This window comes from Lampris incognitus, chromosome 1 (assembly GCF_029633865.1).
Source record: "Lampris incognitus isolate fLamInc1 chromosome 1, fLamInc1.hap2, whole genome shotgun sequence".
Taxonomy (NCBI): Eukaryota; Metazoa; Chordata; class Actinopteri; order Lampriformes; family Lampridae; genus Lampris; species Lampris incognitus.
Window position 1 is genome coordinate 130,037,884 of NC_079211.1, and position 18,991 is coordinate 130,056,874.

Genomic DNA, 18,991 nt, shown 5'->3' on the forward strand with positions numbered 1-18,991 from the left:
GCGTATGTCATTGACAGACGAGCATGCTTATGTAAAGTGCACTGCAGTGACACTGTAAAGAGGACAATACATCAACAGTTGTGGACAGAATTTACAGCTTCCTGTGTGGTGTGAAGTGGTTTTACCCGAGGCAATTTATCGAGGGAACATCGCTTGTTATTGTTAAGTGGTATTCAATTCCTCAGTGTTTTTCTTTGAAAAGTTTGATTAAAGAGAAAGAAAAGAAGAACTGCATGACTTCTTAGTCCAATTTCCCCCATTTATAGCCTAGCTTTACAGCATAGAGAAAGCACTGCTATTGTACATTCAAAACTAGACATGAGGACAAATAGTAGCTTTAGATTACAATGTTACCACGTTATATCGAAAGATTTGATAATGGCTTTGAAAGTAAAAACAAAACAAAACAAAACAAAAAAATCCTGCCATGTTTTTTTATGTGCCGAGATCCTCACGTTTAACTTTCCAAAGCAGGCCTTTGATGCCTTACAAATATTTAATTATTTGACTTCAAGGCAGACAATATTAATACTTTGGCTTGCAATACACTAGGCTTGTGACAAAACATAACAAACCTTAATTTTATAATGCTAAATCCCTTTCATCTCAATCGATAGAGCATGGCATTAGCCAGTGTTAGGGATAAAGTTCCCACTCGAGGCACAAACCCTTAATGATAATTGAATTAGATAAATGCACTTGTTGTGCTATTAGGCACTTTTGGTATAAGCATCCACCAAATGGATTATATGCAATATAATGTGAATCTGCCTTTACTCTCAACAGCAGGCTGCCCTGCTGGGCAGTCATGGATGCGGTGACATTAGATTGCATGACCTGCCATTTGAGCTCATAAAAGAGTGATTCAGCCAGACCTTCCTCCATTTCCAGAGGAAAACAAAGCTATTAAGAGTAAAGGCACACATGGCCTCATACAGAGAAGGAAGGAGTGAGGTCTGCACACTGAAATGCTCCCAATACTTATTTTAGTTTATTAACGTTCTGATTGAAACACTGCCGAATAAAATAAGTATTGGGAATATTTCAGTGTGCAGACCCCACTCCTTTGTTCTGTTTTATTCTTTTTGTCTTGCACCTAAATATGTTTTTCTGGATGTGCGCACACTTGGTTCATTATACAGAGAAGGGACAGAAGGCTGTTTCCCCAAAGCCTCTCTGGAGAGACTGTTTCACTCGGGTGCCATTTTGTAAACACTGCCAGACAGCAACTTCTTGACCAACAAGATCTGACCCCCATCTTTTCAGTAGAAAGTTGTCTATAGCTCGCGTTCTGAGACACATTTATCATTTGCTTTTCATATATAGGAACACTATAAAATTATAAACAACGGTGTTAAAGTTTTTTCCAAAAGGATGCTATTTTCACAAAAGAAGGTCCACTTATGATGCTTGTACATATGCGCTATCCACTGCCTCAAGAATCATTGAAATTAGGTGGCTGTGGAGCCCAATCCATGTGGCATAGACCTTTCTGCACTTAGGACAAAGGAAGCCCTGGGCTTGTGATGTCTGAAGGATAGCACGCTCCTTCCATCTTTTCCTCTTGTCCTCAGCAGCTGCTCATCTGTCAGCTTCAGACTTAAGGCTGGCTGCGTTGATGCAGCAGCACCAGCCTTTTCTATCACTTTTTTCCTGGTGCAATAAGTGGTCATGGATGCCGGCTAGTTGAAGCTGCTTCTTGAGCTGGTCTTTGAAGCACTTTCTGGGGGCCCCTCGACTGTGCTTTCCTTCATGGAGTTTGCCAAAGAAGACAGCCTTTCACAGTCACAAGCGCTCCATCCTTGTGACCTGTACCACCCATTGCAGCTGGTGTGTCAGTATCATGGCGTTGATGTTCGGCAGATGTGCTTTTTCTAGCACCTCTTCATTGGCGATGTACTCCTGCAACCTGATGTTGAGGATGGTATGTAGGCAGCACTGGTGGAAGCGCTCTAGCAGACACACCTACTTCCTGTACAAGATCCATGTCTCTGCTCCATATAGGAGGATGGGAACTGCAACTGCTCTGTATACATTTAGCTTCATGGAGCGGCACAGAGAGTGTTCTTGCCACACTCTCTTAGCAAGGCACCCAAAGGAGATGTTGGCTTTGGATAGGCGATTGTCTAAGTCCTTGCTGGTTGAAGCATCATTGGATATGACACTGCCCAGGTACGTGAAGTGCTCCACTGTGTTGAGCTCGGTGCTGTCGATGGTAATGTGCAACACACTATAGGGTTCACCAGGTGGAGGCTGGTATATCAAATCTGTCTTCTTCAGGCTGATTGTGAGGCCAAAGGTCTTTGCTGCCTTTGCAAAGCAGTTGACTATGCATATGCATTGTAGTGCATCCTCTGTATGAGCAATCAAGGCACAATCATCCATGAACACGAGTTCCAGGACCAGCTGCTCCAGGGTCTTCATCTTGGCAAGGAGATGCTGCCATTGGTTGTGAAGCGGATGTAGGTGCTGTTTGCTATGTTATCCTTGGCTTCACGAAGCATCATACTGAAGAAGCTGAAGAATAATGTTGGAGCAAGTACACATCCCTGCTTGATGCCACTGGAGATGGGGGAAGCTGTCTGACAGGGAGTCGGCTAGCTTGACCTGCCCTAATTAACCCTCATGGAGCTGGCAGAGGATGGTGAGAAGCTTGGATGGACAGTCAAGGCATGCTAGGATTTTCCACAGACCCTCACGGCTCACTGTGTTGAAAGCTTAGGTCATATCTATGAAGGCGGTGTAGAGACTCATTTCTGCTCTCCGCATTTCTCCTGCAACTGCCTCAGCACAAAGATCATGTCTTTGGTTCCCATTTGCACGTAAGTCACACTGGCTCTCTGGTGTGTTTTCATTGGCAAGCGTGGGGGTAAGCCTGTTCAGGAGGACACAATTTTTCAGACCACATCTATAGATGCCCATTGACAGTGGCTATTCAACCGGATTTGGGTGAGACAACCTGGGTTTAGGCCTCCTTTTCTAGACCCTCCTCCATGTGGTGCAAGCAGAGCTATGCCTAAAGGGGGCTGTTTGGATGCTCAGGGCGCTGACGAATGGTGTTGTTGCCTCAGGTTAACAACCAAAAGACCCATATTCCTGAGCCACCTGTATGCAGGATCGAAACTGCAGCTCCCAATGCCATCTTGCACCTACTGTTTTCACCTCTTTCCCGTTGCTACAGGTCTTTGATTTCTCTCCCCCCACCTGCACTGGTTGTTTTAAAGTGGAGATCAGCTTGTGCACACCGAGTTCACTTTTTAGGCTTCGTGTCCTTCCTCTGTAGTTCAGCGAGCTGAGATGGCTAAGGTGACTGCCAAGCTGTAGGTTTTTTTTGTTAGAGTAGTCTTCTTTTAGATGGACCACCTTACAAGGCTGAAGGGCTCCAACTGTCCTGTTATTTGCCCATAGCTGGGGGCTGGTTTGTGGGCACCAGGGCTTATCTACACACTAGAGGCCTGCATGCCACATGTCTGGGGGACAGACCTCCTCTGAATTCCAGCATATCTAGCCCGGGGCCACACGGTACCCAGTTTCCATCTATCACCACAAGGAGGCTATGCATGGGGCTTGCTGTGGAAAGGCTATATACTAGCGGGAGAGACTGACGCATTCGGCTGTCCTTTCCCGGTGCTGAGAACAGTGGTGCTAGCCAGCAACGAGGGCACAAAGTGACACACTTTACCAATGCACTAGTTGCACTTGCACCACACAGTCGTTTGACAGATGGAAGTCCTATGCACAATCAATCAAACTACACAAACTATACAAACAATCACGTCATCCATGCATTTAAGTAGAGTGTGTGACGTATCGTAAATAACAGTGCTGTGGCTGTGTGAATCTGTTCATATGATTTGCAGATTTTCTTTGAGATGCAGACAAAGCTGCTTTGATTGGCTAGTTTTGCTGACAGCATGACTTTGATTGGTCTTATGTTGTCTATGCTACCATCTTAGTATTTCAACTTGTGCTATTCTAAACTGATAGAGTGAACTGTACTGTCTGTGCCCTCCCCCCCAGCAATGATGTGACAGAGCAGCCAAGCACACCCTGAACCAACTTAAGCCTGTGTGATATTAGGGTTAGAGTCCCACTGTGATTCCTGATTTGGGAATACATTAAAAAAAAATCCACCACAAAAGGGACAACTCACATGTTAGGCAAGGACACTCACAGAACGTTGTGTGCATGACAAGGATTTTACGGGCAGGCAGGAGAGATGGCTGCTAAAGGTGCATAGTAGTTCACACACAGAGTCAGACAGGAAGTGGACATTCTCTCTCAGCTTCTTGTCAGAAAGAGTGTAGTGGGTCACAACGAGAACATCAACAACTCAGGCTCAGCCTTTTGGCTGAAGGTGTTATAAATACACAAGTAAATTGGAGCAGAAGATAGCAGAATGAGAAGTAGCGAGGCAATTCTCCAGGCTGTTTGTGAACAAGACTTCCCACATGAAGGCATGTGATTCCTGTGCCTTTTTAACCTCAGCTCTGCACTTGAGGTCTAAAGCTGGTTAACCCCTTCCAGTACCTCCATAGGAATGTAAATACCTGGCCGGATTTATGACTAGAAATATTCTCATTCCTCCGGGTTGTTGCATTTCGTTTACCTTTCTGTTTAGTATCTGCAGACTGCTTAGCCCTGAGCACACAACTGCTTTTACTTGCTACATGGACTAAACTTAACAAACAGTCAGCAGTTAAAACCTATTGAACTTTTTACAAACTGTCTTTTAGCTGAGCAAGCCGTACATTAGGCTCCATCCAAACTCATGTGAACAATTAAAAAGACTAATAGGCTTTCAAAGGAAGACACTGTTTACTTTTCCTTAACCAAGTTGAGAGACTTAAATTGATGCCTGGGAATAAAACATCTCCACTTGCTCAAATATTTATAAGGCTTGTGTTAAACCTACCATTCAGCAAGACTGTGTGATGCTAAACCACTATTGATTGAGCCAGATCCAAGTAGCTTTACAAGAGAGAGAGTTAACAAGGTAATGCTTCCCACAGGAGAAGCAGAGTCCTCCATCAAAAAAAACACAGTACGTAGTACCTCTAGGATGACATTTTTCGATTTTCAAGGGGACAAAAAAACAAAACAAAAAACAAACAAACAAAATAACTTCATACATCTGAAAAAATAAAAATCTTGTTTTGTTAAAGCCGAACTCTGTGACTTCCCCAATCTGTCTCTCCCACTGGCAGCAAGAACTACAAACAAGGTGTAACAGCCATTGCAGTTTGTGTGCCATTAGCACAGCAGTAAACAATTCCCACCCTTGTAAAAATAGCATCCTCAACCAAAAGCTAAAACAGTCAATCTATTGGATTTCAAACTACATCAAAGTATATGGAAACACTGTTCTACTGTAATATTGATGATAGAATTGGTGGATTACGGTCCAAAATCGCCACCACATAATCAGGTTTCAATCCTTTTTCCTTTTTGAGTAGCAACGTGCTTGCCGCTCCACCAGTGTTCGTACTACCCAGCCAAAATGCAGAGTGACTCCAACCATGGTAAAGCTGCCAGTTAGCATTATGTAACCCGACTCCATGGTCCATATGCATAACTACTTATTCATGGAGAAAAACCCTGGATTTCAACTGTAACATGACCAGAATTAGCCATTGTCCTTTGAGAACTATCATCAAATGTTTTTTTCTGTTTTAAATTGAGCTGTGGATTACTTTGCAAGACGATTATATGTCACTTTTTCCTTTATGTCGTTTTTGAATGAAACACTAAATAGGGTGCCCCTAGAGGGAACTAATAAAGCTTTCAGTTGCTGCAAGCTTTATTATTACAGTTAGACCTGTTATTTGTTCTGTTGAACCTGTTGACACCTACACATTATTAGTTTAATTGATAATAGCAGCTTTAATCACTTATGAAGTCAAGAAGATAATAAGCAATTTTAGAAGACTTGGACAATTGGTGCAGAAAATCAAGGTAGAGATGCGACAACAAATATCGAGTTTATATAATTAAAGTTGTCTGCAGTTAATTGTGCCTTCAACTAGCAAGGTGTCGGTTTACCAAGCTTTCTCAAAATAAGACAGAACAAAGTGAAGTGTGTGATCTGAGGAGGTCTGTGGGTGAACTTTGTGAATGGGGAACTGACTGAAGAAGTGAGCGGGGTGGGCAGCCGGCTCTTTTGTGAGTCTCTGGTCCTCAGCAGCAGCTGTAGATGAAAATTAGTTCTCAAGCCAAGTCCTTCAGCAGAGTCTGCAGCAGAAACTCAAGGTCAGCCTTGCTGATTCTGCTGATGCATATCAGTTTCTGGTGCCAGCGCCGGGACTATTCAACTAAAGGGTTACCACTTCCCACCAACCCCCCGTACTCAATTCCACACCCATCCATCCCTCGGACACGCTCTCACCCCTCCATTATCACCCTGGTACTCCCAGGCACGGGGAGTGTGCATTTACCCGTTAAATTAAGTAGGGGAAGGGGGAAGGACGGCCCTTGCCGGAGAGCCTGTGTACCCTTGCTGACGTGCTGTAGGGAGATGGATGGGCTAAGGTGTCCTGATTTCCCATGTGACCAAAGTAATTGTGTTATAATGGAGGTGGGAGCTGAGTGGCCATCAGCAGCAGGGCAGAGGTACACAGCCACTGGCTCCTCACACACACTCTCCCCACAGAATGGAGAGACAGGAATGAAATGCGGTGGATGAGATGCATGTGGAACTAGATCACCCTATAGTTGTAACACACTATATATAGATAACACACAATATACAAACATGGGTAAGATGGTGATTCCACCAACACATACTCCTCTGCAGGCTGAGACTGAATTGTCATGACAAGTTTCTGCCCCACATCGAATTAAATTAGCAAATTACTACACAACACTATACAAATTGTTTAAATTACAAATTATATAGATTGTATAAATTACACATATCACACGTAATATGACTATATGTAATTTATCTACTTAAAGGGAAACAATCCCAACTTTCAACTCAATTTTGATTTTTATCTCTACATGTTGTACTACATGTAGAGATAACACTCCATTAGCGGCCATGAGACTGAGCAGTCTTCTAAGTGTCTCTAAAATACCAATACAACTGTGTCCACAGGTGGCATCACTAGCAGACCATCCGATAATGTGAAAACTTACTCCCAAGTTTGGCTATAGGCTGTATTGTATAAGAAAATGCAAATAACATCACTACATTATGAAGCTGTATGAATTTATTGTTGTATTCACATTTTCTTATCCTTTACCAGCAGACACTTGTTGGTATACTGTTCAGTTGCTGATGGATTGTTATCCCTACAAAATATTTAGAGACAGACGATATTTGAAATCAGAGACTGTTTCCCTTTAATGTGGTCTATTTCTTATATGTTGTACAAATTATGTGATAGTAATATGACGTTTGAACATGATTTTTCTGTCCTCTTTTTAACATGTGTTGTGTATTCCTGTCCTCCCTCTCCAATCCTTTCTCCTCAGGCACTATGCGGCCAGTGCAGAGGAACTTTTACGACCCGTCATCGGCTCCAGGGAAGGGAGTGGTGTGGGAGTGGGAGAATGACAATGGCTCATGGACGCCATATGACATGGAGATCTGTGTGACCATTCAAAATGCCTACGAGAAGCAACACCCATGGTTGGACCTGACCTCACTGGGCTTCTGCTACCTCATTGACTTCAACAGCATGGCCCAGACCAACAGGCAGAGCCAGCGCAAACGGCGCCTGCGCAGACGCATGGACCTGGCCTACCCCCTCATCATGGGTTCCATCCCCAAGTCGCAGTCCTGGCCTGTGGGAGCCAGCTCCGGACAGCCCTGCTCCTGTCAGCAGTGCATCCTGGTTAACAGCACGAGGGCTGCCTCGAATGCCATCCTGGCCTCTCAACGGCGTAAGCTTTATGGAGGGGCAGCAGGCAACCCAGGGGCTACAGGCACCCTGACGGTAGTGCGCCAAAGCAACACCTTCGCTGGAACCTCACTCTGGTCCCCGTCCACCACCTCCTCTCGCACCAACAACAATAACATAAGTGTTGGAGGAGGACAAACCAAAGCTGAACAGGTGCAGTCATCACTGTCTGGTGCCAATTTCACTTGTTCCCCTGTGATGCCATCTCTTTCATCCGCCCATGGCTACCAGGCTCTCACCATCAATGGACAGAACAACTTGAACCGGCCAGGCACCCAGCGCATTTCTATGGGGGCTGCCAGAGGAACCATCCCACCAGGGTAAGGATGTTTGCAAGCACAATCAAATTCATTTCTACCGTTTTTTTTTCTCTTACCAATTCTGCAATTGCCTGGTAGCTCTCCTATTGCTCGTTGCTCGTATAAGCCATTCAGTTAAATTTGCAGTTCAACTGAGGTAACAGTGAACAGTAGGAAGAAGACATAAAAAGAAAGGAGCCAATCTCCTTCTACTTGTCTGCTTGCTCCTCAAAGCCTTAGTATGTACGTGTCTGGTGTATTGCGTACCATCTCTCTCTTTTTCTCTCTCTAACTTCTCATCTTTCTGTCTCTCTTTCTTTCTCTTTCTCAATCTGCTGTCTGTTGATTTATGGATCTACTACTCTTGTTAACGTGTCGATCAATGGATCTGCAGAGTCGATCAATGGATCTGCAGAGAAATCTGTAGGTTTACTACTGCTCCCCCATACCAGAGTATATTGCGGGGCCCTGGCCCTCTCTCCCATATGTGTCTGCCATGGTGTTACTAGATAATGAGCTTAATTTGGCCCCAATAGGCGTGAAATACTGCAGCCCTTCTGGTTCGGTCTTGTGCCTCTGCTTTCAACTTATTCATTACCAACGCATTCAGTAGCTGTGGTCCTTCTGTCATCTTGTACCAATGATGTGAAAAATTGCAATGTGTGTAAAAGTGCATTAAATTATTGTGTGTGTGTGTGTGTGTGTGTGCCTGCTTAGAGGAGGGGTGTGCTGTATGTGTAAAGCTGCGCTCTGGTATAGCTGTGGAAACCTATTTGCCATGGAGGCAGAGCTCTACTGAGGGCGGGAATGAATAATGGATCAAGGAAAAATGGGAGCTTCAACAGAGCACGCTGACCTGAGAGCGATTCAGTGAGGGGAACCGTGGAGATGTAGTGTGTCTGGTGTGTGTCTAGTGCTGAAACTGATACCTCAGTCCCTATCCTGCTTTCTTTACTAAAATAAAACCCCCGCTGATCTAATTTGATTCCATTTTGCTCTTGCTGCTCATGGGGACAGACACAGTTACTGTATGTTTGAATAACACTGTCCTTCACCCAGGCACACACACTTTCCTTTTTGCTGGCCTAATTCTGTATCACTGGAAGGAAATATATAGTAGTGAGTGCTCATCACTGTAGGGCATGACCTTGTTTCACCGATGGGGAATTGAGCTCACCTTGATATATGTCACAGGCCTGTGTGTGTGTGTGTGTGTGTGTGTGTGTGTGTGTGTGTGTGTGTGTGTGTGTGTGTGTGTGTGTGTGTGTGTGTGTGTGTGTGTGTGTGTGTGTGTGTGTGTAGAAGAATGAGAGAATAGAAAGTGAAAGTTTCAGAGATATAGTGTATTTAGAATTATGTGAAAGCACAAGGGGATACACAGGATTTTGTGTATATGAATCTCTGTTTTTCACCTAAGCAGTCAATGGGCAAGGTGCTACAAGACGGAGAGAAGACACAGACACTCAAAGACATATAGAGACAAAGGTTGAGAGCAGGGGAGAGAGACAGACAGAGAGGGAGAGAGAGAATGAGAGCGAACGAGAGGGAGCGAGCAAGCGAGAGAGAGAGAGAGGGAGAGAGGCAGCGAGAGAGAGAGAGAACGAGAGAGCGAGAGAAGGTGAAGCAGCAGACAAGTTCCCAGGCGAGTGGCTTGATGTACAGGATGACTGTGGTTAACTTACTCTGCATAACAGCAAAGCAAACAAACATTCACACGCTGAGACGTGAACTCGCTTGCCCATTCCCACAAGCACAGAGCCAACAGATAACAGAGAGAGCCACACATAACATGGAACATCAGATCTCTAGTGTCTGGTGTTTTCCATGCCCACACCTTACTTCTGCTTATGTTTACGCGCAAATTAAGAGTTTTGCACAGAAGAGATCATGATTGCTGGTCAGCACTTATCCACGTGAAAAAAAACATGCACGTACTGTACAAGCAGATTCAAGTGCGTGCACACAAACACTATATTTGAATATACTGTCTGTTTTCCATTTGAGAATTATTCATGTATACTGTGTTGTGTGAAAATAGTAGAAAATGAGACATATTACTTAACCACTTCATGCACATGCACCAGACATTACGGTGTAGTAGGCAAACTCTGACAGGCCGTGGTTCGTTGAAGTTGTATCTCAGTTCAGATGTGTTATTTGCTTGACATGCAGTGCTTTTACAAAACGGTTTCTGTCGTTTTCTCCAAAGTGTTTTTTCCCCCTTTTCTTCCCAATTGTACTTGGCCAATTACCCCATTTTCCGAGCTTCCCGGTCACTGCTCCACCACCTCTGCTGATCCGGGGCGGGCTGCAGACTACCACATGCCTCCTCGGAGACATGTGGCGTTGCCAGCCGCTTCTTTTCACCTGACAGTGAGGAGTTTCGCCAGGGTTACATAGCGCGTAGCTATTCCCCCCAGTTCCCCCTCCCCCCGAACAGGCACTGCGACCGACCATAGGAGGCACTAGTGCAGCGACCAGGACACACACCCACATCCGGCTTCCCACTTGCAGACATGGCCAATTGTGTCTGTAGGGACGCCCGACCGAGCCGGACGTAACACAGGGATTCGAACCGGCGATCCTTGTGTTGGTAGGCAACAGAATGGACACCTCCAAATGTTATTAGAATTAATTGCCATTGTCTATATTGCTGTAAATAACTAGATGCTGTTTTGTAACAGTAAATCAGTAACAGTAAATCCTGGAAAATTGGAGCGCTGACCCTAGGAGCAGTTGGTGCTGTTAGTCCGTTATTTACAGAGAAGAGATACTGCCATGGTGAGTGAGCCACAGTACCACGGATATCTACTTATCAAAGCACAGCCTTAAAATAACCTTTTTCTCAAGCAGTGCTTACACACATATTGTTGACGATGAAGGCTGGGAGTCAAAAATGGGCCCCGGTGTACTAAGAAACCACTGGTTGTGGTAAGCACCGCAGGTAAGGCAGCTCGGCAGTGGAGGCTTAGCTGCTCAAGCACGGTCTCACATGGATTTATATTAGAAGTGGCACCATCTGCTGGTTTGTGTCAACACATAAGTTTATCTTATTACCAAGGTGTCACAGCCTACTGTATCGCCACCAGCCTTTATATTTCATCTGATATAAGCTGAGGAGCTGTTGCTTGTGAAACAAGGCCATGTTTCATAATATTTGATGCAACATGCTGCACATCTGCTGCTTTTATGGCTCACATTAGTCTCTACTCTTCAGACTGTTGCATATGCCAGGCACGCTGATCCTCATCTGAGTATTTCCTCTCGCAGAGCATGAAATGCAAACAGTCACACTGATGTGCTGAACATTTGAAAACAGATTCATTTTGGGGTTTTTTGTTGTTTTTTTAGTAACAAGTATTTTTAGTAACAATCAAATCATTTCCGGTTTTGCATTTCCTCCAAGCACTTCCTTATTCAACTGACACAAGACCCATGATTTGCACAACCCTGCAAAATTTCAGAAAGCAAATGGTAGTTTAACGTTCTGTGCATAGCCAATAGACATGGAGATAGAGGAGGAAGATGGGGGGTAAGAGATATCCTTTCTTCTTCAGATGACAATAATGAGTGGGTGAATGGTATGGTATGCTATTGCGCATGCACACTGCTTTTGGCCATGTTTACGTGCTCCTGTCTCCTTGCATTAAGCCTGCTAGCCTGAGTCTTTACTGGAGGTCTCTTTAATGAACGCAGAGATCATTATCCCCATGTGGGCTGCTCGACTGCTCTGCTCCCGAGCCCTCCATTAGATTGAATTAATCAAGAAAATTACTGAATAAATCATCTGGACCAAACTGATGCAGTTTGGAAATGCTTGGTGTCATTATTGCTTATTTTAGAGGTTTTTCAGGTGCATTTTAGAGTTCATTACCGCTGTTTTTACCCCACTGTGAACAGGCAGGGGATAGAGTTTGCCTCAGCCTTCCTCTTCCCATATCAATATGCGATTAGGCACTCCTGGAAACCCCCTCCCATGCCTTTATAGTGCATGATAAACAGATGAGATATTAGTTTCTGTCAGCACTTTCCTAACTAGGCCTAAGGTGGTTTCTCTATTTAGGGAATCGCATTGCTCTCAATCTAAACATCCTCAAGGCAGGCTTTAAACTCAGTTGGGAATGGAGGGATGGAACTGAGCAAAAGACAGAAGAAGGGACAGTGAAGAGGAAGTACAGCTTGACATGTATGTCATAAAATCCACAGTATCTGACTGTGTGTAATGCGTTCGGCTTAAGCGAAGCTGAATTTTTTATGCAATTGCATGGGTATTGAGCTACACTGGGGTTAAAAAGATTGCTAGAATAAACTGATCTGGGTACTTTTATTACAGTTTTTCTTAACTGCCTAAATGCAATACATGAAACATCTACATTCTCAAAACTGTAAGTGCAATTACCCTAAGAGTTAAATAGATTTGTCAATGAGTACAATTATATCATGAAATGGAAATCTGTCTTTGAGTGCAAAAACAAAAAATGTGCTCCGTATCGTCATCAATATGTCATGGTCACATCTTCCTGTATGCCATCTTCACTGGCTGCTTTGGTTTACACCTCCAGTGGTTCAGCCTGCTCAGAATACTGCAACAACATTTTAGTCGACAACTCTCAAAATTTGGAATTAATTTAGAAGCCATTTTAGATTACAAACCTTTTCAATACAGGCTCCTATATTTTGAAATCACGCCTTCCTACCCTCTCTAGAAGATGGGAGCTTTTTCATGTGGTCTGATCTTGGCATAAAGTCATTTAATGATTTGTAACCTTTGCATCCTTCCAACAGATTTTGGCTAAATTTAATATAACAAAAAAGTAACTTTTTTAGAAATCTACAGTTTCGTAGTTTTGTCTGTGTCACAAGCTCCCAATTTCCCTCTCAGCCCATAAGCCCTTCCATTGGTGATTTTTTTTATCACCCCCCCCCCCCATCAAAAAGGAATTATCTCATGTGGATATGACAGAATTTTCTCTCTTCAGAGCTCCTCATTGTTAGCTGTCAAAACATCTTGGGAGGTGTATGGGTAGCATGGTGGCTTATTCCGTTGCCTACCAACACGGGGACTGCTGGTTTGAATCCCCGTGTTACCCCCGGCTTGGTCAGGCAGCACAGCGGACACAATTGGCCGTGTCTGTGGGTGGGAAGCCGGATGTGGTTGTGTGTCCTGGTCGCTGCATTAGCATCTCCTCTGGTCAGCTGGGGGTGCCTGTTCGGGGGGGGGGGGGTAGCGTGATCCTCCCATGCACTATGTCCCCCTGGTGAAACTCTTCACTGTCAGGTGAAAAGAAGTGTCTGGTGACTCCACATGTATCGGAGGAGGCATGCGGTAGTCTGCAGCCCTCCCCAGATCGGCAGAGGGGGTAGAGCAGCGACCTGGACGGCTGGGAAGAGTGGGGTAATTGGCCAAGTACAATTGGGGAGATAAAGGGGGGGGTCCAAATTAAAAAAAAGCATCTTGGGAGCAGGATATAGGTGGAGAAATTAACAATGACCTATGGGATGATATTCTTCCCCGGGTCCACTCTTCAGCTATATGTGCCAAACATGGTAAAATTATACACCGCACTCACTGGACAAAAGTCGGACTTTCTCAGATTTACCCTGATATTAATCCCATCTGTGACAGCTGTCACCAAGCTCCTGCCTCACTGATTCACATGTTTTGGTCTTGCCCATCTCTTTATAACTATTGGTCCAATATTTTTGAAACATTATTGGGGGTACTTCAAGTGCCCTTTGATGCACTTGCATTAACAGCACTCTTTGGGGTAATACCGGATACAGTGGTCCTGCCAAAAATTAAAGCAGAACTTGTGGCCTTCTTGACCCTATTGGCTAGAAGACTGATATTACTTCGTTGGAAATCCTCCTCTCCTCCATCCCATCAGGCTTGGATCAGAGAGGTTCTTCATTTTAGTAAATTAGAAAAGATCAAATACACACTATGTGGGTCTACAGCTAAATTTTTCAAAATATGGCAACCCCTGTTTGACCATATAGAGACATTGCAGTTCCAGAGTGTACCTCAGTGAAGCTGGCTGTTGGTTATTATTTTTCCTTGTAATTTTGCTCCTTTGATTACTCAGGACTAATCTGTAGCACTAACAGTACGTATGTTGCAATTTACCATGAAGACTGTGTTGGTTTTTTTTTTTTAGTCTTTGCGGAGAGGTATATTTTTTCTTGTACTGCAAAATTTTGTATGTATGTATATTTTTCTAACTACTGTTTTTGCCATATACATAATGTTTATATGCAATTGTTTTTATTTTATTTTTTATGTATGTTTTAAACATGTTGAAACAATTGTAGAAACTATTGTTTACAATGTTATCATACACTAATAAAAAGAGTATGGAAAAAACATGTCATGGTCAGCCCTGAAGGCAGCTTGCTTAGTGTTATAGTAAACTAAAACCTGGTGAGCACCAAAACACTGTAATTAGACTATGTACCACAGTGTCTAGTGTTGCTGCCACTAAAGATTGCTCATAAGCACTAAAGATTCTCATAAATTCTCCAAAAAAAGAAATCCTACAAAAATATTAATTACAATATTCTAAGCAATGTTCCATACTACAACATTAAAGAAAATACAGAAAAGATACTATAAATCTGACTTCAGCATCTCTTTAGCCATCCAGTCTCTCTTCTCTGTTTGCTGACAATATTTCATCTACATCACAGTGGATACTGTGCCTTGCAGTGCACAGAGGGAAAACCTCCTTTCATGCTGCAACTATCTCAACATGATAAACCTCTGACCTGTGCTCTCCGCTGCCCCCTGCCATACCACCATATATTCAGACACCACTTGCAGACCAGATTCTTGATGCTCTATGATAAGAGCTTGTTCTTGCTCCATTCAGCAGCACAAACCACTGGCAACGTGCTTATGAGAAGTGATTGCAATATTTTGAACCTCTGAACTGAGGTTGCATGTGTGATTGACTGCTTTCATCTGTGGTAAAATGAACTAATCTGTGTGTTTTCTCACTGAAGTTTCACATATATGAACGTCAGTGTATTGACTTTTTTTTTGTATGTAAGCATTTGTGCAATGAAAATATGTATACATGCATATATGATATGAGGGGGTATGTATGAGGTATGTATAAGGAGAATGTATGTGTGTGAGAGGGAAAATATATGTACGAGAAAGGAGAATGTATGTGTGTGAGAGTGAAAACATATGTATGTGAAAGGAGAATATATTTGTGTCAGAGTGAAAATATATGTGAAAAGAGAATGTATGCATATGAGGGCCAGAATGAACTACGGCTTGTATGGCCCCTCCTATTCATGTGAGAGCGAAAGAATTCAATTTAAAAAAATACCCATTTTGATTAGCAAGGCTTCATTGATTTTTGTGTAAATTGTGTGACATTTGTGTCTAAAGGGTTGCAAAAAATGTGCTTTACATTTGCATTTTGTGTGCAAGCATTCAGAAATTGTACAGTGTTATGAGCAAATGGGTTAATGGTGTGGGGGTTTTACACTGTTTCAAGAATGTAAATAATCTTTTGAGGATCGTATTTAAGCAATTGAGAAAAATTGTACTAGGAGGTAAAGTGCAAGTTCAGGTTACGTTTAGGCTCTTAAAAAGCCATATTCCCAAGACTTGTTTCAGGCACTGATACTACTTTGCTACGTTCAAGTCAGAGCTCAAATTTTCATGCCATGTCAAACTATAGGAGGAAGGGGAGGGATGGAGGAGCATGATGAAGTGAACATGTTTGGAGGAAGAAGAGAATGATGAGAGTTGACAGGGTAAAAGGAATACAGATATGCGTGGGTCCAGTCAGGCACACTGACTCTGCCTTTTTAAAACTAAAATGCTGAAATACTGCTGTCATAACTAACAAGCAAAAGAGCTCTGGTTGTTTCTACTGGCAATAAGATATAATTGCCAATTAGATCTGAGCGCCGGCCGACATGATAGACAGATAGATGACAGATAAATAGACAGACAGACAGACAGATAGATAGATAGGTAGATAGATAGACAGATAGATAGATAGATGAAAATATACACCACTTAAAGACCCTGTTGTCGCAGTCCTACTGACATTCTCTACAAAACATCTTGCTAGATGTTTTTTTTTGCAGACCTCCGGTCAGAATGTGCAGAGGATGTGGGTCAGTGGGTGCCACAGTAGCCCCTAAAATCTGCCTGTGTACTCAGCAGCAAGCTGACTGGGATCACTTCCTGCAGAGGTAGAAATTTCTGCAAGCCAATGCAAGAGTAAAGAGCATGTAGCAGCTGTGGGACAGCTCTTACATCCACATGGTGTTACACACCTCCAATCATGCATGCATCCCACATTGATTAAATCATTCCAGTGACAAATTAGCCAAGATATATTCTAATGTAACCTACAAAAAGACTCACTGGCAGATCGTCAGGGGGTTGATCCCCTTTAGTTGAGCGGTTAGCGATGTCGCCTCGTTCGTAGTGCAGTACAACCCCGGATCGAATCCCACAGCAGGCGGAAATATGCCCGGTTACGTTGGTGGCAGCAGAAGCGTGCAGATCCTCATAAATCTCTTCGGAGCGCGGGAATAACGAAGCGCAAGGTCGCACTTCCGGGAGAGGGTGACTACTGTAACCTACAAATAGACTCACTGACTGATCGCTAGGGGGCCGGACCCCTTAAGTCCAGCTGTTAGCGATGTCGACTCATCTGTAGTGCAGTACAACCCCGGATCGAATCCCGCAGCGGGTGGAAATATGCTCGGGTACGCTAATGTCGCCCCACAATGCCCTACATGTCAATGTTTCCCTAGGTCATATGTTTTGGTCGTGCCAGTCTCTATCCAATGTTTTGACTACTGTTTCTAAATCACTTTCAGCAATAGGTGGTGAAACAGTAACTCCTAACCCCCCCAACTGCAATTTTTGGCGTAGTCAAGAACGGGAACGGGCTTTCTCGCCTCCATAAAAATGCAATTGCATTGGCATCAGTGCTTGCTCGCCATCTTATATGGCTTAATTGAAAGGGAAGGAGTCTTCCTACCCACTACGTTCAGTGGATCCAGGAGGTGATGCTACTACTGAATTTGGAGAAAGTTTGGTACTTCGTATGTGGATCAGAGGAGAAATATAATAAAACTTAGTCATACTTTACTACCCATGTCGAAAACATATCTCTAACATGAATTATTTTATTCTTGTGACTGTTGACAGATGCACTGGCCGAGAAAGGGAAACACGTGTAACTTTGAAAATGATTATGAGATATAACTGTCATGTATTTTCTTAAATTGGTTGTGAAAGTCTATTAATACGCTAAGTCTTATTTACTTATGTAGGTTTGTTTTTGTTGTTTTCAGTATGTATTCGTGTTTATAGATATTTATTACATTTTTTCCATTACTATTTTTGGATATAGACGTTTTCGATACAGACACTTATCCATGCACGTTACACTACCCCCCCTCTTTCGGGAAGCTTCAGCATATCGGCTCCCTCACGCCTCTGGAAGCACGCGCTTCCGATAACCTCACGGTCTCACCATCCCACTTCTGACACCAAATGTAGCGAATTAGGGGGGCAGCCCGAGAACCGCCACAGCTAGGACGCGAACTCACATTCCGCACCGCGGGCGACAACGTTAACCAGTGGACTAAAGGGTCCGACCCGTTAGCCAAGGGCTAACTGTTATGTATGCACACATCGACAGTGCTGCATTTGATTTGGTGCTGTTCTATTGTGCTGGGATCGATTGGTGATGCCTGCGGGCTCTGGGTTGTTTGATCGGGTCTGCCTTTGATGGTGTGTCAGTCTAAATAAAGAATGCCACGGAGAGGTTGTGTCGAGCGACAGCGCTGTGTCCTGACGTGATTTCTAAACTTAATATTGGCGACGAGGATGGCTGATATCTCCCTCCCACCACCTGCCCCCTTCCTGGCATTACCTGGCGAGCCTCCGGTACCATGGACTCGCTGGCTACATAGTTTTGAAAATTACATCATCGCCTCAGGGCTCGACGACGTGAGCCAGGCTAGGAAGACGGCTCTGTTGCTACACTGCTTGGGAACAGAGGGTCATCGTGTGCTCGGGTCTCTGGGGAACGTCACAAGCTTTGCCGAAGCTGTGGGACTTATGAGCACCCATTTCGCTGCTCCACAGAGTGCCCTCCTTCGGCGATTTATATTCCGTCAGCGACACCAACTGCCTGGTGAGTCTGTGCGGCAGTACGTAGCTAATTTGCGAGGGCTAGCTAGCTCATGCAAGTTTGGCGCGCTTCAGGACGAGATGGTTCGCGACCAGCTAATCGAACACACCAACAACGCAAAGTTGCGTGAGACTCTCCTGCTGGAAAAAGACGGTCTGCTGCTGTCCACAGCAATTACCATCGCACTACAGGTTGAGGGAGCAGCTGAGTGTGCTGCTATGCTAAATACACAGCAAGTGGCCACCTCCAGTCAAGCTGCCAACGACTCCTCCCTCTACTCACGGCTGCCCCTCGGGACGCAACCCAGCCAGAGCGAGGCGGGCGCCGACTCCACTGGGGACGTCTTGCAACTGCAACGACGGCGTTCTCGGCCCCGCCCTCAACAGTCCTGTGGTAACTGTGGATCTCGGTCTCATGTTTCAAGGGCTCAGAACTGCCCTGCCCGTGGCCAGACATGCCGTAGCTGCGGTAAGCACAATCACTTTGCCAACGTCTGTCGATCTTCCCCGGCTGGGTCAGAGGGCCACATCCCCCAGTCTTCAACCGCCGTCATTCACAAGGTGAGCTCTGCGCCAGTGTCATTCAAATCATGCACAGTCAACATTAATGA

General features: G+C 44.3%; 1 protein-coding gene across 1 annotated transcript in view; it reads left to right on the forward strand.

Annotated features, from left to right (window-relative positions):
• dtx1 (deltex 1, E3 ubiquitin ligase) overlaps window positions 1-18,991 on the forward strand; it is a 67,497-nt gene that overhangs the window by 20,724 nt on the left and 27,782 nt on the right. The window contains exons 2-3 of the mRNA XM_056290547.1: window positions 7,477-8,057; window positions 8,157-8,224. Of these exons, the coding sequence (XP_056146522.1) occupies window positions 7,477-8,057; window positions 8,157-8,224 (649 nt within the window). The remainder of the gene's footprint in view (window positions 1-7,476; window positions 8,058-8,156; window positions 8,225-18,991) is intronic.